The sequence below is a fragment of the Salvelinus fontinalis genome, chromosome 38 (assembly GCF_029448725.1).
Source record: "Salvelinus fontinalis isolate EN_2023a chromosome 38, ASM2944872v1, whole genome shotgun sequence".
NCBI classification, from domain to species: domain Eukaryota; kingdom Metazoa; phylum Chordata; class Actinopteri; order Salmoniformes; family Salmonidae; genus Salvelinus; species Salvelinus fontinalis.
In genome coordinates this window covers 22,482,185-22,505,860 of record NC_074702.1, presented here as the reverse complement: position 1 = coordinate 22,505,860, position 23,676 = coordinate 22,482,185, and the positions used below count along the sequence as shown (strand labels likewise).

The following is a 23,676-nucleotide window of genomic DNA, read 5'->3' as shown; positions in this document are numbered from 1 at the left end:
CACTCATATTTTAAGCCAGCAAGCTCTACACGTCATATATCCTATCCACAGACCTTGTTTGCGGGTCCAGGGATGTGTTATTCAATCAGCTAGAGTAACACCAGTACATCGTGATCAACCACATTTTGTAACAGGTGCAACATACTATTGGTCTAATCCTACTTGTCCATGACCACAAGTGTTCTTTCTAGACAGTATGATGTACCTCTGACAATCAATTGAATCACACATTTTTTGAATTTTGCAGTCTACACCACATGTGCATTTGTTACAGGGAGTGTTCAACACAAATGACTGAAGCATCCAGACTCCAGCATTAAGTTGACAGAGACTGCAGTGTTCTGTTGCCAACACATCGTCACACAGGCTCTAAAGCGTTTTTTTTTTTTTACATGGATTTAAATCAAGCTTTGCATTTCATTAAGATTGGGGAAACTGATTAGGATGCAGCCAGTCTATGGGAACTTTTTTATTTTTTTCTTCTCATCTCTGGAGATTTGCATAGTCATTTTGGAAGTTGGTTTAGAACCGTGTTTGGCTAAAAGTGCAAACAGAAGTTGTGCATTTCAGTACAAATCCCTCACTAAAATGGTGGGTGCAGTTTGCCATGTTTAAGCATAGGTGCAGAGCAGGGGCCATATGAAGAGTCTCAGTACAAGTGCTATTCTATGATCAAGTCCCTACCGTCCATGTAATCTTATTCACGGATCAAAAAGCAAAACTGATCCTAAATCAGCACTCCTACTCTGAGACAATTGATTCATACAGCCCAGAGTTCATGCAAAAGACATGTACCAGTAACATGCATTCAAGTCAATGAGCTGAGTTTAACATTTAGAAAGACAGCAATGATCACCTTTATTGATCCGAGCAGAATGTTAACTACTAGTGCAATAGTACACTGAAACTGCCCACCTCATTGCAGGATTCTCTACAGAAGCAATCATTTATAACAGTGAAAAGAGCCTTTGTTAGAAATGACCATTGTGTGACAAGAATATTGAAATAACTTATCTTTTATATTTTTTGACAATCAAATTCAAGCATACATTTGTTTTATTAACAAGGAATAATGAGTAGAAAGGTGAGGTCACAGACGGTTTCCAAACTCATTCAGGCTCTACAAAGAACTCGTTACAGGCCACCGTCAGCGCAGCAACCAAGACGACAAACTCCTGAAAGTCCACTTCGCCATCTTTATTTTCATCCAGATCACTCATGATCTTCTCTACTACCATAGGGTCCTTGCATGCCTGAGAGTAGAAACAGTTAATGCATTGAAAGGTAGGCCCAGACCAGAAGCAGCCACATGACTCTTGGAACAGTTGTAGATAAGAATTGGAATAGGCAATGCGCAGGAAATTGCAAAGCCAATCAGATGGAAAGATCAATCTCATGCCATTGTTATACCCATCAAATCATTTCATATCTATAAATGCCTAGGTGATGTCATTTCTAGGCAAGGCCATGGTATTATTGAAATGATTCTAATACAATATGTTGTGAAGGTTATGGGTCCCACAACTCTTAAATAAATCATGACTTCTCCAATGCTTGCCTGTATGACTTGTTTTGGGGCAGTTTTAATTTAGTTTGTCGATTAAAATGTAATTGATCAGAATGTCATATTGAAACCACACATATCCCTCCCCTTGACAGCATTAGGAATCAAACTCACCGCCAGGAAGTCACTCAGTTCACCCTGCAACAGATTCTTCAGCTCAACTTTGCTCAGCTTGTACTTGTCCCCTTCTTTTGCGGAGTATGAGTGGAACACTTGAATTAGCCCCTCCATTGCACTCTCGAGTTTGGAACCCATTTTACAGCGCTGTGAATACCTAGAAGAAATATAAGGGACAGGTCAATCCATGACAGTGTATAAACAATGAATAGATTTACAGTAGAAGTCAATTTGCATGAAGTGAACTCCTTACTGGTTCCTGTTTTGATATGAAACATTTGTCAGTGTGTAGAATATTGTAAGCTGTATGCAACAGCCACTGGGCCAGTTTTTTTTTAGCATTTAATCAAGTTCAAAATGATCATGTGGGTTGTTAAATTCTAACCCCCTTTCAAATTTGGTCTTTGAAAAACAAAGTCAATTCTCAATTATGATCTAGACAGGCAGCCGATAACTAGCAACCCATGAATTAAAATCGTTAAATAATACATCAACTCCAGCAGCAACTAGGATTGAAAAATATTGATCCAAAGGAGATTGAGACATTGCTATTGGTCATCCTGGTGAGCACACTTCAACAATACAGCCCTGGTGGGCCTACAGAGAAAACAGTCATACTTTGCAGTTCTCAGGGGGTCCATGATAAACCTTCTGAAACGATTGGTTGTCTCAGTAAGGTTATAGATGGTTTCACAAGCTATAAAAGTCATCCCCAGAGACACAAATGTAGCCCATTCTTTTGTGATGTGTGCAGCTACCCTAGTAATTCAAGCTCTGAAGGGGGTAGGCCTAATGTTTGATGCATCGAAAGCACACAACACCCCTGAATCAAGCATTATTTGATACATTTAGATTGTGTGGTTCTGTTCCTTCCAAATGTGACCGGCTATGTGAAAACACCCTCATTAAAACACCAAGGGCTGTTGAGGCAATTTGACTGAAAGTACACCGAGTGAACAAAACATAAGGAACACCTGCTCTTTCAATGACAGACTGATGAGGTGAAAGCTATTATCCCTTATTGATGTCAATTGTTAAATCCACTTCAGTGTAGTTGAAGGGGTAGAAACATGTTAAAATAAGGATTTTAAGTCTTGAGACATGGACTGTGTATGTGTGAAATTGAGGGTGAAAGGGCATGACAAAAGATTTAAGTGCCTTTGAACGGGGTATAGTAGGTGCCAGGCGCACCAGTTGGAGTATGTCAAGAAATGCAACGCAATAATTTCCCCATTTGTATTAAGAATGGTCCACCACACAAAAAGGACATCCAGCCAACTTTACAGAACTGTGGGAAGCATCGGCGTCAACATGGGCCAGCAGCCCCGCGGAACGCTTTTTACCTTGTAGAGTCAATGCCCCCGACGAATTGAGGCTATTCTTAGGGCAAAAGGGGAAGGTCTACCTAATATTTTGTACACTGTGTATAGTTGTTATCCAGTCAGTATAGGCCCAAAGCTCATTTGCTGAACTTTTTGTAGGCCTAGTTTAAGCCAATTATAAAAGATGGCAAATTGTGCAAGAACCAAAAGAGACCCACTATAAAATAGAAACCCAATGCTAGAGTCCCCCAAATAGGACATTTGATTTCTCTCACCTGGTAACCTATAGGCTGCATGGCACAAACATGTACATATGCTCAACAAGAAATAGGCATACAGGTTGTTATATATATATATATATATATATATATATATATATATATATTGACCACAAACAGGTTCGCTACTCACCTCAAAGCTGATGACAAACGAAGCAGAAGTGGCATCGACTCTCATCTTACCTGTTTTATGCATCTCACCTGAGACAAAATTAAAATCAGGCGCCTCCCACCGGTGAAACCTACAACGTCACGGATGCAAATGACACAGGTAGGCCTAATTATTTTGACCATGTAAGGTTACATTTCGCGGTGCAACTACTAATTATAAGTATTATACAGAATGTATTAGCCTATCGCATAAACAATACAGTATCAGTATACTGTCATATAGGCTGTATTTAACAACGACGTCTTCAAATGATGGGACCTATTGGTTTAAAGCAACAAAAATTACGGACTTCCATTCCGAGTTTAGTTGCAACGGAAACCGTTTACGGTTGAAGAACCACACTGATGCACTCAGAGGAAACGGTGACGGGACCTACCTGAATTTGTCCAATAGAAACTCTTGCAAAACGTTTTCCGTTTGGCGTAGGCTAAATGGTTTTGCAACAGACGAAACGTTTTGCAACAGAATTGGCGTAATGAATGAATATACCGTATGTAACATTTATTCTAGTGCATTACATGAGCCATTGGACGTCCCCTTTAGCCTTCTGAGGGAAATGCCGTGACACTTCCCAAATGCTCTGTCTAAACGCAAATAGGCCTATACCTCGCACGAAGAGATACTGTTTTGGAAATATTTGGAATAACTTTCACATCAGTGAGAAGGTATTTATGAAAAAACAAAAGGCTAAATGACCACACCTTTTTAGGATTAGAGGTCCATGCAGGACTGCCATATTTCCATGTTATAGTGCTTATTTAGGCATAAGGAAGACAGAGGCGACTGTGAGAAGTGTGCAGGAGGGCATGAGACAAAGGAATATGCACTATCGGTTAAAACAGTTGTGTGTTGACTGTGGGGGTACCCATGGTGCTGAGGATCAGAAGTTTCCAGTGAGAGAAAGGCAGGCTGAAGTTGCTTGGATCAGAGTAGTACAGAAAGTTTGGTATGCTGAGACAGTGAGGAGAGTAGGAGAGGAAGATGGGTACAGGGCTAGAGATCCTGAGATGATCCCTTTGAGCAGGCTGAGGCCAATAGAGAATGAGGCATAGCCATGGTTATCAACTGTACCTCAGGAATGGAACGTAAATCACAGAAAATAGATGTTGTGGTGGCAGCTGCAGACAAGTACTTGGGTGTATGAGATTTTACTGCAGAAGAGTTACAATGTGTGTTGAATGATAGTGTCTCGTCCTCCCAGGATGTCGTCCCTGGTGTAGGATTCAGATAGAGTCAAGTAGTGGAAAAGTTGTGAGGTTTTTAATGGATGTAAGGTTAGTTGGTCCCTTTTCCCTGTCCCCTTCCCTTTTTGTGTCAAAGTGTAATGAATTCACACTCCAAAACAGTAGGTGGAAACACAGGGCTAGATAAGAGAAATGGATGAATAGGGAGTCCGTGACCGGCCCCACACTCCAATACAGTAGGTGGCAGTGTATGCACCTCTCAGTTTGTTGCGGTCCTCCAATACAAATTTGAAGAAGACGACTGAGGTGACCACCTGTTCTAATTATTATTATTTCTGTTTTTACCTTTATTTAACTAATTAGCTATCGAAGCATCTCCTAACAATTGTGTGTAATAGTGTTGTAACTGAAAAATACTGTCGCCTGCAACTGTGTTAAAAACGGTTAAAACAGTGTACATTAAGTGTTTATTTAGCATTTGTGAAATTATTTTGATGTGGAAAGTGGAAGGCTTTATGTTTCCTAAACCATATCACAAGGTATAATTATTAACGTTTCTAAACGTTGAAACAGAGCGTCGGGAGTAGTTCACATGGAGCCAGCTGTCTTCCATATACATCTGCTGAGAACCCAAGACAGGGACCAGCTGTAAGTAGAGAGGAAGAGGTGAAGCAAGAGGTTTTACTCTGCCCAAAATCTGTCAGTGAAAAATAAGCCCATGAATTTCTGCACAAATCATCAGAAATCATCTCAGGGAAGCTCATTTGCGTGCTCGTCGTGCTCACCAGGGTATTGACCTGACTGCAGTTTGGAGTCGTAACCAACTTCAGTGTGCAAATGCTCACCTTCGATGGGCACTAGCACGCTGGAGAAGTGTGTTCTTCACTGAAGAATCCCGGTTTCAACTGTACCGAGAAGGTGGGGTGTATGGCTTTGTGTGGGCGAGCGGTTTGCTGATGTCAACGTTGTGAACAGTGCCCCATGGTGGCGGTTGGGTTATGGTATGAGCCGGCATAAACTTTGGACAACTAACACAATTGCAGTTTATTAATGGCAATTTGAATGCACAGAGATGTCGTGGCGAGATCCTGAGGCCCATTGTCATGCCATTCATCCGCCGCCATCACCTCATGTTTCAGCATGATAATGCACGGCCCCATGTCACAATGATGTATACACAATTCCTGGCAGTACATGACAGTACATTAACCATGGGATATGACAGTACATTAGCCATGGGATATGACAGCAGCAGGTCAGATACGTATAGGCCTACTACAGTATGTTCCATACATTCACTCTCTCTCTCCCATTGTTCCTTGCTGGGCACCCAAAATGGTTTGCCAACATTTATCACCTCAAATGACATCACATGGAAATAATCTCCCTCTGTATGCTTCTGCGCTCATATCAGACGCTAACTACCAAATTCAAATCAGCTGTAGCCGATGAATGAGCCATCTTTCATCACACATGCTATATTCTATGAGATTCTAGTTAATTCATATGCTAATGTCCACGTTGACATCAGCGTCTGTCCTTCTATCCTTTTTCAAGATTACATGCTCTTATGCTATGACTATGGTAGATTAGATAAACACACACAATAAAACAAACACTAATTTAAATGTATATTTGCAGAATACAAAACCAAGGGATCAATTAAGTGATAATGCCTGAGAAGCCGTAGTTTCTAGGATATCTTGGCAAAAGTGTTAGGCCTGATATGTGGTAACTGTCCATGTGGTCAGAATACAGACCTCTGTCATAAGTATTTACATGTCATATACTTTGCGTACTACTTTGTAGGCTATACTTTACTTAACCTTCCAAGATTAGACAGCTCCAGGACAAATACTGTAAGTCTGGTGGAAGTCGTTCATCGAGGCTTGGCCATGTCAAGGCCACAAAAGCGGGCTGTGCGGAGTGCGTTTCCGAGGTGATCTCACTGAAGTAGATGTCAACCTGAGTGACCCAGAAAAAGACCACTCACCTTTCCCTTTTGTGTGGGAAACTAAAGCCACCATCTCTCATTACCGTGCAGAGAAGCAGAACCAACTGTCCATGTGGTCAGAATACAGACCTCTGTCATAAGTATTTACATGTCATATACTTTGTGTACTACTTTGTAGGCTATACTTTACTTAACCTTCCAAGATTAGACAGCTCCAGGACAAATACTGTAAGTCTGGTGGAAGTCGTTCATCGAGGCTTGGCCATGTCAAGGCCACAAAAGCGGGCTGCGTTTCCGAGGTGATCTCACTGAAGTAGATGTCAACCTGAGTGACCCAGAAAAAGAGCACTCACCTTTCCCTTTTGTGTGGGAAACTAAAGCCACCATCTCTCATTACCGTGCAGAGAAGCAGAACCAACTGTTAGAATCTCTTACAACCTGTGCAACCATGAACTTAATTGTACCTTCCATTATCTTGTACAGTTCACACTGAAAATACAGGTAGCAATGATCATGCACATGGGATTGAAAAATGAGTAGTGATAACATGTTTTCTTCTTAGGTTCTGTGCTCAGATGGCAATTTCTGTAAATAGCCAGCACATAATACATTTTGATTTAGTCTGGGTAGCAATTTTCTCATTTAACAATTGGAAAAACACAAAAGGAGACGTACTAGAATAGGAACTGTGGTGGTTAATTTCTTTCAAATCAAATGAGGAGAGACAAACTTATCACACAAGTCAGTGTTATACTTAAACTAAATCTTTAATCACTTATTAATAAGAGAGCAGGTCAATACGACGCACACATATAAGTGAATCGATTGAGTGCTCTACGATAATGATGGCTGGTCATGGCTGGTCGACGATTCACGGACAAATGATTCGTTGAGAGCCCCGAGGCAAAAGTACAAAGGTATTTTATAGCCAAGATACACCCCTTTCAACCTACATGACGAACAACAGATATATAGAATGGGTCACAAGGTTAAGATCTGTATGAAAGATACCTATAATACATAGCATACATTATCTGCTGTGTCAACAGTTTTCATTGTGTAGAGACCAGTGTCTGGCCCCGTATAGAACAGAAACATTAACTCATGCTCTGGAATGCTCTTTAGGTTTTATCACCCAAAAGACATCGTAAATCTCCTGTCAGTGTTATCACCCAGAGGCCCATCCTCAGTAGAACACACACACACAATAGTTAACAATACTCTATTCTGTTGCATAAAACAACCATTTTATACAATAAAAGTATGTTTGTTGTCTTGCTGGGCATATAACTACAGGCAGATGCTGTTTGTTATATCATGTCTGACATCTGCCAGTTTCTGTGATACAAGTCTGATCTCTTCCTCAAGACACACACACACAAACTTAAAGTGACTTCCAGAAAATGTTAAAGGGTGTCATCTATTGGTCAGTTGTATATATTGGCAGGTTTCACAAAGCAGCCCTTCACACTGATATTGTAAAACAGAATTACACTGCATTTTAACACATCCCTATTTCTAAATACCCACTCAACAGTCAAGTATAAAACACACCATTGTTTTATTAGAGTTATTGGCTTAAATTCATTTGCATTAGGCAATATGTTATAAGCAATTAACTCATTTGTTATTTACTTAATTAGTAAATACCATTCACATTAACAATAACATTCACATGTACATTAAAGCATTTATAGAGTATAGAGAAGTAAAACATTTATATTTTTTAGAATATTTGGACCTTCACATTTTTTCTCAAAAAATACATCAGCTACATTCATTCTAAACAACTGTCATTTAACGTGCAGTCCCCACTGGTTGCCTTTTCTTATGAGATTTGTGGCTTGCATGCCTTTTGACAGAGACGATTGGCAGAGACGATTCTACATGGAATGTGTATGTGCACGTGCACATAAAATGTAATTCGCTTTGGATAAAAGTGTCTGCTATATGCTATATATGCTATCTGCTATATATAAAAAAAAAAATTTAAAAAAAAAAGTGTCTGCTATATGGCATACATTTTGTGTTGCAGTAATTGTGATCAGTGGCCGAGTGGTGTTGGGAGTGTAACCACGCTGCATGACACATGTCACCACATCTCCCTGGCACCTCGCTTGTTATCTCAAGTGTGACACGGGAAATCCCATTTGAGCTGTTGAGTTTGTGGTCTTTCAACACCTGTCAGCAGGGCCCTTGGCCTGGGTCACTTCGACAGCACATGGGGCAGAGAGCACCTCCTCTGCAACAAGGCGTACAGTGCCACAGAAAGTCAACACCCCCCTTGGATTTCTTCACATTTGATTGTGTTACAAAGTGGGATTAAAATGAATTTAATTGTATTTTTTTTGTCAACAATCTACACAAAATACTCGGTCATAGTGGAAGTAAAATTGTATATATTTTTTAACATAATTGAAAAATAGAACATTCATATACCTTGAATAAATAAGTATTCACCCCCAAGTCAATACATGTTAGTAACACCTTTGGCAGCGATTACAGCTGTGAGTCTTCTTGGGTAAGTCTCATAAGAGCTTTGTATACCTGTATTGTGCAATATTTGCCCATTATTCTTTTCAAAATTCTTGAAGCTCTGGCAAGGTGTTGGGGATCATGGCTAGAAAGTCATTTTCAAGTCTTGCCCTAGATTTTCAAGCATATTTAAGTCAACTGTAACTTGGCTACTTAGGAACATTCACTGTCTTCTTGGTAAACAACTCCAGTGTAGATTTGGCCGTGTGTTGTAGGTTATTGTCCTGTTTCAAGGAGAATTCCTCTCCCAGTGTCTGGTGTAAAGCAAACTAAAGCAGGTTGTCCACTACGATTTTGCCTGTGCTTAGCTGAATCTCGTTTCTTTTCATCCTGAACAATTCACCAGTCTTTGCTGATGTCAAGCATACCCATGCATACCATGATGCAGCCACCACCGTGCTTGCAAATAAGGAGACAGTTACTCAGTGATTTGTTGTGTTGGACTTGCCCCAAACATTAGGCTTTGTATTTAGTCCAAAAAGTGTATTCCTTTGCCGTGTTTTTTCCCCCAGTATTACTTTAGTGCCTTGTTGCATAAATATGCATATTTTGGAATATTTTTTAGTCTGTATATTTGTATTATTATTTTTCTCTGTCATTTAGGTCATTATTGTGCAGTCACTACAATGTTGTTGATCCATCCTCAGTTTTCTCCCATCACAGCCACTGAACTCTGTAGTTGTTTTAAAATGCAATGGCCGCAGTTTCCTTCCTATCCTGCAGCTCAGTTCAGAAGGACGACTGTTTCTTTGATGTGTCTGGGTTGTTTGATACATTCTCCACAGCATACTTATTAACTTGGCCATGCTTAAAGATATATTCAATGTCTGATTTGTTATTTTTACCATCTACCAATCACTGCCCTTCTTTCAAAAAGCTCATTGGTCTTTGTAGTTGAATCTGTGCTTGAAATTCAATACTTGACTGAGGGACCTTACAGAGGAAAGGGTAGTCATTCAGAAATCCCATCAACCCCTATTATTTCATACAGAGTGACTCCATATAACTTATTATGTCATTTGTTAAGCCAATTTTTACTTCTGAACTAAAGGGGATGAATACTTGTGATTTTAAATTAATACTTATACTCATGTTATTTTTTTATTTTTTTCACTTTGACATTATGGAGTATTTTGTGTAGATCAATGACAATAAAATTGCAATTAAATATATTTAAATCCGACTTTGTATCGCAACAAAATGTAAAGAGTTCAAGGGGGAGTAAGCGCTGTATATGTCAGAAGGGTGGGTGGCAGACGGATGATGTTATTCACTGTCATCATTATGAAACACTTGCTAATGCTACCAGCAGCTTGGAAAACATATTATTTGCCACAGCATGGCCAAGAAGTCACTCAAGCTCAGCACTTCAGAGAGAGATTGGTCTTGGGACACTATACACATTACAAGCTACATGCTTGGCTTATTTTGTCTGATGCCACGGCTACAGGGATTGGTCTTTGCCCATAAAACTCTGCACTTCTCACTGAAATATTTTCGATCTCCTGAGGAACTACTTTGTGGAGCTCTGCTTCTCTGTCTAAATTTGGCATAGCTATCGCTGGATTCCCATCCTCTAGAGGGAGCTCTATCACAGGCACAGCGCCCACTGAGGATACACTGCTGCTCCTACCACTAAGAGCCTGCTCTCTAGTCACTATGGGCTTGCCCAGGCAGCTCCTAAGTTGAGCCCAGAAGAAGGTCTGCTGCTTGGCTTGCTGGGGCCACTCTAGGTACGTTTTGGTGTTCAGCATCTTCTTGAGCTTACAATACTTGCTGGGCAGAGATTCAGGGTCGATGGGCTCTTTCACCACCAGAATAACATCGCTGAAGGTCTTGCTGATGGCTCTTTGCTGGGCAAAGTAGAGCTCGTAGTTGCACCAATCGCTGTTCACAAAGTGGTGTGACAACACAAATATGACCTGGATTAGGAAACAAAAAATTCAGAGGATAGGGTGTATTCATTTAGGCAAATTCACAGTGCAGGAATCAGGATACAAACCTAAACAAAACATACATCTTACATTTTGGGTTGTTCAATTGACCTTTTATATTCAAAAGTCTAGTACTATTCACTTGTTAAAACACCTCTAACTTGTCTTGGTGGGTCCTCACTCTTACCTTTTCGCTGCTCTCAATATTTTCAATGATGTTGTCGATGATCCACTTTCCTGGCATGAAGTCTCTCTCATGGATACAGAGTCGGTAGGGGGGCTTGCTGTTCTCCAAGCAGGGCAACAACTGGTCCCTGACCCAGTCTGCATCTGGGTGGCTGTAGGAGATAAAGGCATGGTAAACATAGATCTGTGATTTTCCAGATGCTCCTTCCTGATGAGCCCTGTATTTGGCTCTGAGGATCTGATATGTGGCTTTGATGTACCAGGGAACATTGAATATGTAGCATATAAGCATCAACACTAAAACCACAGCTGCAGTAGTAGCCACACAGATGATGATGACCAGTCTGATATCGCAGGCCACGTGACCCGGGAAGAAATTTGCCACAGCGATATTGAGCAGGGCCTCTGGATGGTAACACTTGTAGTTCTCTGGCCAGTCAGTGATGTTGACCTTCCCCTTGGAAATTGTGTCCTGGATGAAGGCATGGAGGTCGCAGGTGCAGTGAAATGGGTTGTTCCCTGCCGTCAGTCGAGACAGCTGGGGCATGTCCTGGAAGGAGCCCATGCTGATGAGCCCAAAGGAGTTCCCATCCAGAGCCAGTGACTGCAAGGAGTAACTTCTCCACCCAGAGGGGATGAACTTGATCTTGTTCCCATTGAGCAGGAGCTCCTTGAGGCTGATGGTTTGTTGGAAGTAGGCCATGTCCAGCTGGTCCAGGTCACAGTACGAGAGGTCCAGGAATTGTACTGTGGTGGGCAGACACTGGAGGGCACCACTTTCGAATCGGTTGTGGTGAGCGATCACATGGGTGATGTTCTGCATCCAGTTACAGTTGTGACTCTTCTCAGCAGAGCCCAGCATGTTGTGGCTGACATCCATGACCTTCAACTGTTTGAACTCCCTGGTCAGGGAGGCTAAGTCCTGAAGGCTGGTCAGTTGGTTGGTGCTGACATTGAAGGAACGAAGAGCCGGCATGGTGCCCCTGTAGTCGCATCTCTGGTTGAAGAGGATGTTGTCCTGCAGGCGGTTGTTTGAGATGTCCAAAACCTCCATGTCTTCCATATTAAGCCAGGCATCGCAAGGCACAGAGTTGAAGTTGACATTCTGAATAGACAGCAGTCGGACTTTGTTGAACCATGTGAAGCGCCAGTCGAATCGCAAAATGTCTGGATTACTGATGTGCCTGAGGAGTAATGGAGACGAAACATGTAAGCATGAAAAAAACATGTGTGGTCAAGATGATAACATAATTGGTACTTTCACAATACACAGATATGACAAAAGATTTCAATTGATGAAGAAAATACACTTGTGACTAGGAACCTGTATTTGTTTTTGTATCTTCTGGATAGAAATATCTGCATAGTGCTTTTGTAATTTAACAGAGTAGAATAAGATATGCTTACCACAGATTTAGTCTACTCAGTGCAAGGTCTTTGATACTGGATCCCAAGCCATTATCCAGAAAGTTGGGCGAGCGAGCAAAGTCAATGTATTGAAGTGTCAGACGTTTAAGGGGGGTGACCTGTAGATTAAACAGAGCCATTCTCATAAGGTTCTCATTGAATTTTCCACGGTGAAAGATGAGCGAATCTACTTTGATGTCTTGCAAGCCTCTGAAAATATCCTCATCTCCCATGTAATACATGAACTCAAAGAGGTTCCTGAATTGGATGTGACTGAAAGTCTTGTTGGCCATGTCTCGTAGAATCAAAGGTAGGAAATTCGGCTTCTGATCTATGGCCATGTCAAAACCCATTCTACCTGTCTGGATTACTTTCAGACTACCCGGTTCATAGTAACTGATATTTGATGAAGTTTTAATGGCAAAGTCCTGTAACTGAATGTTCCTCAATGCCTGGAAGTCCCCTTTCTTTAGACCCTTGACCAAGGGGCCGCCCATGGACAGGGCCTTGAGGTGGGTCAATCTGGAGAAAACGTCAGCTGACAACGTGGCCTGGGTGTAAAGGTTATTCGACATAAGGAGTTCCCTTAGATTAAAGAGGTCCTGCAAGGCGTTGGCAGGGATTTCCTCTAGGGAGTTGTTAAAGATGTTAAGATGCTCCAGGAGGGGGTTGTTGTAGAAGGCACGGTCCTCAATCACAGAGATGTTGTTGAACTGCAGCTCGAGGACACGAAGGTGAGGTAGGCGAGAAAAGTAATTAACACGAATGGCATGAAGTTCATTGTAGGAGAGATCTATACTTTCAAGCGTGGAAGGGAGGTGCTTCCATGGAACATGATCCAGTCGCTGACCAAGGCAGTTTGCGGAGCGACCAGAGTTGTAGATTTGACAGGGGCCTCTCTCATCATTCGTAGCAGGGGTTGGTGAGGCAAGGGCCACAAGAAGTGGCGGACTAAACCACACAAAACCCAGTAGAATCATTGTGTGCATGCACATTTTCGATCTGTAAAGGAATGTAAAAATCTGTCAAGTTTAACAAATTACAACATTGTTAACAAACATCTATTACATTCTCTAGGTCTTTATCATTGAAGTTTGACTGTAGTCTCCTCTTTACGTCCTTCAATCCTCAATTGCAACTAGAAGAAATAGGGAGGAAATAGATTTCACTCTGATGTTACCAGTATTTATGTGTCTGTGCCCAACATTACCCACACATTTCTGTTTCAAAGCCAAGAGAAGGGATTTGTGAAATATTGCCATGACACTCTTATCTATGGATACATGTTTACATCCATGTTTACCATCACTGTCTTGATTATTACAGGTTGAATATTAACATGCTTGCAGTGAAGAATGGTCCAACAGTGTGCATCTTTCAAGTTAGGCTTTAGTGTAGAAGTCAGCAAAGTATTGATAAAAAAGGCAAAAAGCAACCAGATCAAGAATACCAACAACTAATAATGTCCTGCCTATAATGTATAGATCTCGCTTTGTGGGCAATAAAATTAGGAAATGGCAACTGAACGTGAGATTTCTCAACACGGACCGTATGGTCAGTTCTGGCATGCACACCACCTGATCTATTGACTTAATTCAGACTACTATTGTGGTGTTGGGAAGTGAAATGCTCAAATTTCCATAGCAAAACTAATAAAGGATATATGCCATTCTAAGTGGGCTGTTACCAGGACCCAGATTAAACCTATTTCTGGGCTAAAATGCATGCTCAATGGAGAACCTTTAAAGTATTCCTGTGACTAGTAAATTTAAAGATGCATATTTTAAAAGTGTGTAACTGTACCTGTTAGTGGAGGTGATGCTGTTATATGTTCAAGACCAGCTGATGTGTTGGTAGGACTTACACAAGGGTGTGAACTGATTCATCCTCCTTGACTGAGATTAAATTCCTCTTGCTGACTAATTCTCATGGCTGAATGCTTCTACTAACCCTCATAAGACACAGTACTCTGCTCATGGCTGTTAGGTACAATCCCCCAAGTTCCCATAATCCTTTCCTTTAAACTTGCAAAATTCTCTCCACCAACAAGAGGGCTGTGAACAGCTAGTGTAGTGCTTGTGGCGTGGAATGTTCCCCAATGTTGAAAGGGGGGCCCCGAGTGAAAAAGTTTGGGAACCCCTGCTATAGCCTACGGTAAGTTTGGTATTCTAGCAATATTTTATGATATTTTGAGTAATACCAAGGGATGAAACATTTAACGAAAACATTTTATTTTCAGAAGCCCTTGCTTTTCTCAATAAAGATTCTGGATTATATATTTTTTATCTGTGGCATATTGTATTTTCTGATACCAAAATGTCTGAGGTATTCAATGAGCCTCCACGTTGTTTACTGTACTGTATACATTGGGTAGCATATACATAGGCAATGGATACTTCCTGGAGACCAGCAAATAAGACTGACCCTTTCAAAATTCAGGTCAGAGTTCTGCTCTTGATATAGAGGTTAATATTTAGATAATGTATTCCTTCTTTCTGCTGGAAGGGTCAATTTATGATGTTTATAATTAATTGGACAGTCTGTTAGACTGCTGTCTTCATCTTGATCTCCTTATCTGAGGTGCACCGCCTCCACTGACATTCATATCTGGCAGGGTTCCATAAATATTTCCTTACTGTGTGGGGTTGTTTTGTAATTTAACATAGAGGAAATATGCACTTCCTTGTTGCTATGCTACGTAGCATCTGCATGTAAAAAAAAAAGAATAACCTGCATAGCTTTATTGCACAATGATACCTACTGTACCCGTAGTTTAGAGAAGCTTATCAGTTATCTAGCCAACACTGATAGCTATTCCTACAAATGAAGAAAAGATAACAAACGTTTCAATAATATTGAATCAGTAAAATGCCTCACATGCATATAACCCCATCACAAAACAATAACCCAGCATAATGACCACCATAAAGCATAGGCCAATCATGAAATGGTTCAATATTAGTATTTATCAGTCTTATTGTTATTGTACCAGGAACCCAGGACAATATGGTCTTCCTCCATTAAAAACTGCTTAGATTAACACTAGACCTTGCAGAGTGATTAAATCAATATCAGCCAACTATAACTGAGTGGTTGATTAATGTCCCACTGACCAATGTCAGACCAGATGGTAACTCATAAATATGACACAATGAGTGGCTGATGAGAAGGGGAGGATTTTTTACAGGAAAGTAGGAGCTTCCTTCTAAAGCCGGTCTATATTTACTTAGTGTTACTACTTACCACCAGGTCAGAGCAGTCAACCCTGAGTTGTGTGCCTCTAACCTACATGTATAGAGTATTAATAGGCTACATGAACTCTGTTAGTTAGCCTGGTTAGCCATTAACTCACTGGTTGTGTGCTTCTGAATGTCTAATACTGGAATCAGACGACTTGCCAATCAAGATTGGTCACCCAAATATGTGTAATCACTTCACAAAACTTCACTTTTGATAGGCTAATTATTATCTACAAAAGAGTGACATATGCATGGAATCTTGTGGGCTATGCTGTGACCCGAGGATGGACTTTTACTTGAATATCTGTAGACGTGTGAAGACATTTAAGTGGTAGGATCTAATTAATTATTTGTAAATATCCATATCACCACCGATGACAAGAAGAACGTAATGAAATTGTGACACATCGTACATGTACAGTATCAACAACATTGTAAAGCTGAAGTACTGCTGACTATTGGCTCATAGATTTAGGCACTGAAATTCAATACATGTTACAGCTATACATTTATGTTTGAAAACGATGGGACCCACCAGGGTCAAAGCAGTCTACTAAAAGTAGTATATACTGTAGCTTCAGGGAAATTAACATCCGCATAGCCAGCTAAGCAGTTTATTTAGACAAGCCAGGAGAAATGTAAGGCTAAGTTTAGTTCCCAGAAAGCATGTTCAAACAACTTCTATTGACCCATACAACCTATAAACCTATTATAAACCTAGTACTCACCCACTTTGAGACACATCCAAATAAAACTGAGACAAAACAACTTCTGATAGACATCATATACTGATAATAACTGATCATATTTTCTCAGTCAACATTTCCTCATACTTGCTTTATTGCCAATTAGCTATATTGTCTTCAAAGAAACTCCCAAGTTCAACACCTGAAGAAAAATAATACATGTTACCGGTATCTGCTAAAAATAGCTTTCTATATCATATCTACTGTATATCATCTCAGGGATCTACAGTAAATGGAATGAATGACAGTGGGACATACCGTCAAAAGAATGACAGTGGAGACAATGCAGTGAATTCAGGTCTGACTGGTTCCATTTTGTCAATGATTCCTTGAAGTTTACCCTCCTGTCTTGGCATAATAAAATCCTCCTAGTGACATAGGCCTACTGAACCCTGCGTATCGTCAAAACGTCTTTGTATGGAATTACACTGATAAGCATCAGTCCATCTCTGTAGCAATGCTATTGCTTCACTTTTAAGTAACAATGTTCAGGAGTGGCCATGCCTTGGCACAGAATCACAATGTAAGGCATTTCTCGTAATACTATTACTGTATGGGCACTATGAGTCTCAATGTTCAAAAGACTGCATGTGAACAAGAGTTTTAAAGTTTCCACTTCTAATATATAACCAGGGTTGGGTATGTGACTTTCTAAATGTAATCCGTTACAGTTACTAGTTACCTGTCCAAAATTGTAATCAGTAACGTAACTTTTGGATTACCCAAACTCGGTAATGTAATCTGATTACATTGGGTTACTTTTAGATTACTTTCCCCTTAAGAGGCATTAGAAGAAGGCAAAAATGTATGTTCCCAATTGAACCACATATATTGCAGGATAAATCAATGTTAAAGTTTACATAGCTGGCCATATATGGATGTTACATTTTACTTTATGGTTTGGTTATGTAGGTTTCTTCTAACCCATCGCTTTCTACTACATATAATACCATTAAATTATAGCTTTACATTAAAAAACTAAATCTATCAGAATTCCAGTCATTCCAATTAATGTTATTCCCTTTGATCTTCAGGAATAGGACTTGGAAATATGGAAGTATAGATTAGCCAAATAGTTTTACCTCAACATGACACCAAAACTAAGGACTTATTAGCCAGCACTACTCTGTTGTTTATGATTTTGTTGTCATGTAGGACTGATTGGGCTCATTGATTCGAGTTTTAAAATAAATGCTGTGCTCATGGAATGGCATGCTTTGAGGACTACTGAAAAGTGCTATTTACATGTGAAAAATTAATGCCATTTGCTGCATTTGCTGTAGACCTATTGTTTACCTTTTTGTTGGTGACACTTTGATATCTTGATAATATACAGTTGTTTAAAGGGCAAATCCACAGAAGAAACCATAACTAAATGGTTCACCCTGCCTGTTTTGATAAAAAGCTGAGCCTGGTGAAATGTAACCACTCTCAGATTAATAGACAGAGCTATGGATGCAAGGACTGACCATCCATGATATAAAAAGTATTGTTTTAATCATGATATGAGGCTATACAGTGTGTGTTTACATTTACAATGTTTACAAACATTGGAGTAAAACAAGCATATATTTTGGGTTCTCATGGAGTGTGACAGTTGAACTAAGATCATGAGGCATTTGTAAATTATATTCTTCAAGAATCAATGGATATATATATATATATTATAATGTATAAGTACAAAAATTGACGTAGCAACTACAGATTGCCCCTTTAAGTCTATCAAAAGTGTGACAATTTGAGCATGTGTCCATTAGGCCTATGGATTTTTCTTTTTGTTTTTTATCAGCATGAATTAAATTGAGCAATAAAAGCCCCACTTTTATTCCATAGGTTTGGATCTGCACTATGAAGCTGTTGCAAGAGCGCATTTTTCACTGGCTGTCCACTGGTTTCAAAAACAATGATTGATAGGCAGCTTAAACGTATTGAATTCAACCATTATTGGGTTCAAATACACATCTAGATTTGTAAACAGCCATCCACAATCCGCTAAATGAGAGAGCAGCAGTGTGATTCACATCAACGCGCTATGTAGATATCAATAATAAGTGATATCCGTGTCGCCGTAGACTACACACCACTGCTGTCATCCTTACCTCCAAGTGTTTATTCAAAATGGATAATCTTTGAATGCTGACAGCAGTCGCACCATTGGAAGACATAGTTTGGAATGTAGCCTACAAATGTTTATTCCTGCTCTTTTCCCACAATCCATCTAATACATTTGGTGTGTCATCATAGTGGTCTCTGATTTATGGTCAGACTCGCTCAGGTGGAACAAACTTACATTTGCGCCATTTTTCAATGCTGATTTGAATGTCATTTAGAAAACATAGAAGTGTCAAAGATTTTTTTTTAAAGTAATCCTCGAAGTAATCATCTCGTTTTTCAAAACTATCTGTAATCTGATTACAATATTTTTGCTGCTATATAACCTTGCTCATGTGATGTTGCTCTTAGCCTGAAGTTCATGCATACGAACATGTCGTAATCAATGGCAACATGTGTAGAATTGCAGGAAATTAACTCCTCCACCTCCAAAATGTTCTAACAGAAATGGGGTGTGCCTTCGGTGGTTCATCAATGTGTCATTCTGGTCATGCGCGCAGCGACCAAAGTAGCTAGTTCGTTAGCTAAACTAGCCACTTGTAGCTAGCCATTAACTCCTCCAGTATGTGTTGACGTCATTTTACAGGATTGGTTTTTGGACGGAATCTGTAGAGCACGTGTCAAATTCATTCCACAGAGGGCCGAGTGTCTGCGGGATTTTTTCCCCTCCTTTGTACTTGATTGATGAATTAAGGTCACACATTATTAAGGAACTCCCCTCACCTGATTGCCTAGGTCTTTGGAAAAACCAAAAACCAGCAGACACTAGGCCCTCCATGGAATGAGTTTGACAGCCCTGCTGTAAAGATCAATGTTGTCGAATTGTCCATAACCTGACTGACATTCCCCCTAATCCTATCACTAACCACCTTATCCTATCACCACGTTGGCTTCCCCAACAGGTCAAATACACACACCAGTTCCCACTTCTGTAATCACCTCTCCTCCCTTTTTCGCTCTTCTGTTTCCCCATATAAGCAGCATGCTTCTCCCTGAGCACTAGCATAGTTTATGCTTGGTGATGCCATGGGGTGGCACCCATCCCTTTCCTTGTGTGTGTGTGATATGACAAATTAAGTGCCTATTTTGTCATGTCTACACCTTTTTATGTTTAGTTACTAATATTTCCCTTTTGTATCTCCCTTCCAAACCCCTACATCCTCAACCTTGTTCTCATTATCTTCAATTCCACTGAAATAATAAACCGGGCAACAGCCCTTTTAACAGTATTCCACCATCTCAGTGTTTTAATGGACACACCACCACGGTAGCCCTAACTCAAACCACCATCTCAGTGTTTTAATGGACACACCACCATGACAGCCCTAACTCAAACCACCATCTCAGTGTTTTAATGGACACACCACCATGACAGCCCTAACTCAAACCACCATCTCAGTGTTTTAATGGACACACCACCATGACAGCCCTAACTCAAACCACGATCTCAGTGTTTTAATGGACACACCACCATGACAGCCCTAACTCAAACCACCATCTCAGTGTTTTAATGGACACACCACCACGGTAGCCCTAACTCAAACCACCATCTCAGTGTTTTAATGGACACACCACCATGACAGCCCTAACTCAAACCAACAGTTACAGCAAGATGCAGTTCTTTTACAACCACAACTCTGATCAGTTTTTACATCTGTAAGAAATGGCACTAATGTAGCCATTTAAGGGTTAAATGACTGGGTATGATGGTGCATTGATCAGTTCAAAGCTGCTGTTTTTGTCCAAAGGTGACCTTTTAAAATAACTGTCCAGTGTTTCCAGATTTCTACGAAATATGACTCATTAATTACAATGAGTGAAATGGTTTTCCTTCTAAAAAATGGTAATTAAGTATGTTGTAATGCCCATTTTCTCTGTAGGAATGGTGTGGGCGTATGCAGGTCATTAAAAATATGAATACGAGTAGAACGGTGATTAGCCAGCTCATCCTCCTCAGGAGGGTGATATCATAGTAAGCATTATTTTTGTTTGAGATACAAGTTTGAGTTGATTTTTATTTATACTTCGGCCACAAATACTATGTATAGGATGAGGCAACAACATTTGAGTATGAGTTAACAATATTCACTTTTAAAAGTGATTTTCACTGGACAGTTTAAAACTGCAACGTTTTCTCTCAGCCTCATGGCAAAATGTGACAAATGGCACGAGATGAGCAATAACATGTGTAGAATTGCAGGAAATTAGCTTTAAAACTGCTCCCAGGTAATGACTTACCCCAACCTAGTCGGTAGTTACTAATATTTCCCTTTTGTATCTCCCTTCCAAACCCCTACATCCTCAACCTTGTTGTCATTATCTTCAATTCCACTGAAATAATAAACCGGGCAACAGCCCTTTGAACAGTATTCCACCATCTCAGTGTTTTAATGGACACACCACCACGGTAGCCAAGCAAACATTGTGTGTTTGCTTGGCATGTGTAACGGATGTGAAATGGCTAGCTAGTTAGCGGGTACGTGCTACTAGCGTTTCAATCAGTTACGTCACTTGCTCTGAAACCTAGAAGTAGTGTTGCCCCTTGCTCTGCAAGGGCCTTTGTGGAGCGATGGGTAACGATGCTTCGTGGGTGTCAGTTGTTGATGTGTGCAGAGGGTCCCTGGTTTGCGCCCGTGTCGGGGCGAGGGGACGGTCTAAAGTTATACTGTTACACATGCATACTGTAATGTTGTGAGTTTGACTTGAGCTACAGTTTTATTTTTACATAGATATATTTAACTTTTTTTATACAGCTTAGTCTCACTGACAGAATCTGTTTTTCAAGAGACCTGGTTAAAGGTCTTCAATATCAAGTTGTACCCTAACACATTAACATTAAAGCCATATGTGATGCAATGGCTCAATTGCACAGACTGCACAAAACCATGGCCCTCACATGAGTCCTTCAGTTAGCACAATATTAATGGAGTCAAACGCACTATCATCCACCTGGCAGATCACTGTGTTCCTGGACTTGAGGGAAATGTTTAACAGAGTAAAGCTGATGATGGTGACTCCTCCTATAATCACAGTGTGGTTCTATATTTATCCGATACAGCCTGTCTAGGCCTGCTTACTTATTTTTACTCATTTGATTTCTCAGTCACTTAAAAAGTCAAATTTGCATATCTAGATTTTTTTAAATAGTTTTTCCTTGATGCCCGACTGTTTGGTATTTGTAAACTCATCCTGTAGCCTAATAATAGTTACTGCTAACATTTTTGAGGTAATTTTACACTCAAATATCTAAATGAGTGAAAATGACTGGTGCTTTTACCATCTCCCTACTGTGAATATCTTTATACTGTTACAATGATCAACATTTTATATAAAGTAGTCAGACAAACTCTCAGCACTCACCTAAAGATGAAAGATTAGTGAACCAATTCAGCCCTTCAACACTAGCATATGTTGTCAGTGACTGATCACGCTTATGAGAAATGAAGGAAGAAGACCAGCCCTTTAAGTCTTATTTTCTCCGTTGCTCTGTTACGCGCTCAGGAATGTGGAATGTGGTGGATGAAGCCATTCCCTTTTCTGCAGGGCAGTGCTTGACTTGGGCAGGAGCTGAGTACCGGTACCTCAAATGTTCTACTGCTTGAGCTCCTGCACCTCTTATAGAATATTAGCTCCAAGTATTGTAGCGCTCCTGCACCTAAATATAAAAGATACCTGCACCCAAAATGAGTACCTATTTCAGTCCAAGTCAAGCACCACTGCCAGTCCAAGTCAAGCACCACTGCCAGTCTAAGTCAAGCACCACTGCCACTGCCATTGTGTGACCTTTAATGTCACACAATGTCTTTTGAGGTGACTGTGGGGAAAATAAGATATGGGGCTATCTTGTGCAATAGTACATTGAAAAAGCTTTGTCTCTGTTGTTATTCCACCCTGGGTATTCTAACACATAAAGAGAAAATGCCTGGTCAGAACCTTCAACATTTATAGTTAAAACCTCTCTGGCAATTAAATTGATTTAGTGAGTCGTGTCATTAGATATAATTGTATTGTGGTTGTATTTGCACAGAGGAAAGCTAGAACCTAATAAAATGGATTAATATACTGTATGTAGCAGGGGTTTTGATTTTGCTTTGTGTGGCTATCGCTGGCAGTCGATAAGTAAGCCTGTCTGTTATTGAATAAGATTAGTTGTTTCTCTTCATTACAAATAGGAAACTAACTTAATGGGAAATGGGTAGAAACTTTAATAGAAAAGAGAGGGGGAAATAAATATGTTCTTCATTATGGTTGCCTCAGTTTGTTGGTGGGTGTTCAAAAGTGAATGACAACCCATAACAAAAACAAGCTGTCTTTTAAGATCTTGTTATTAATCATAAGTGATTCATCACCATGTCATGCCAAGTTTCCTTTGGGGGAAAATCAGGAAGTGATAGGTAGAAAATGAGCTGACAGTGAGTTGGCAAAAATAAATAGTCTCTTTTGTGTTAAGCAATATAACTTCCCTGACAAGGGAGTATGTCCTTGAATAGGCATTCACCAGTATAAATAGGGGTCATCACCAGCATAAATAGGGTTCACCTGTCTGTTTCATGGTTTAAGTGATGTTTTTATTTTATTTTACTCCTATGTGCTGCATTGACACTGAACTGTCATACAATTCTACGCCAGTAGATGGTGCAACATTTTCAACAGAATTTACTCAATGTAGAATCAACCATTTTGTCGTTCTCCAGCATGAATTTAACACAATCTGCTACAATTTAAAGTAATCCAACTTTCCACTGTGCCGCAAACGGTGCCATGCTCATTGCCCCATGTATTATACAGTTAAGAATGTATCGCTCTCTCTCCCTCTCCTCTGATATGCTTGTCCACATCCCTCCCTCTGCCCCTCTTCTCGCTCTCTCTTCACAGACACACAAGTAAATGAAAGAAAGACCAATGATATACCATTTTCTTCCAGTG

General features: G+C 40.2%; 1 protein-coding gene across 1 annotated transcript; it reads right to left on the bottom strand.

Annotated features, from left to right (window-relative positions):
* Window positions 1–1,000: 1,000 nt before the first annotated feature.
* LOC129837554 (toll-like receptor 2 type-2) lies at window positions 1,001–23,638 on the bottom strand. The gene is made up of 8 exons (XM_055903840.1): window positions 22,111–23,638; window positions 12,654–13,655; window positions 11,248–12,430; window positions 10,533–11,048; window positions 4,319–4,478; window positions 3,415–3,421; window positions 1,679–1,838; window positions 1,001–1,253 (listed from the first exon to the last, which is right to left on the bottom strand). Exons 2-8 carry the CDS (start codon window positions 13,646–13,648, stop codon window positions 1,110–1,112), a joined length of 3,165 nt encoding a protein of 1,054 aa, XP_055759815.1. The 5' UTR covers window positions 13,649–13,655; window positions 22,111–23,638; the 3' UTR covers window positions 1,001–1,109.
* Between the last annotated feature and the right edge of the window lie 38 nt (window positions 23,639–23,676).

Coding starts and splice junctions, on each gene's coding strand:
- LOC129837554 (XM_055903840.1), bottom strand. CDS start 13,648: ATGTGCATGCACACAATGATTCTACTGGGTTTTGTGTGGTTTAGTCCG. Junction 11,049..11,247: donor ATATTGAGAGCAGCGAAAAG/GTAAGAGTGAGG, acceptor TTCCTAATCCAG/GTCATATTTGTGTTGTCACA. Junction 4,479..10,532: donor TAAGCCAAGCATGTAGCTTG/TAATGTGTATAG, acceptor TATTGGCCTCAG/CCTGCTCAAAGGGATCATCT.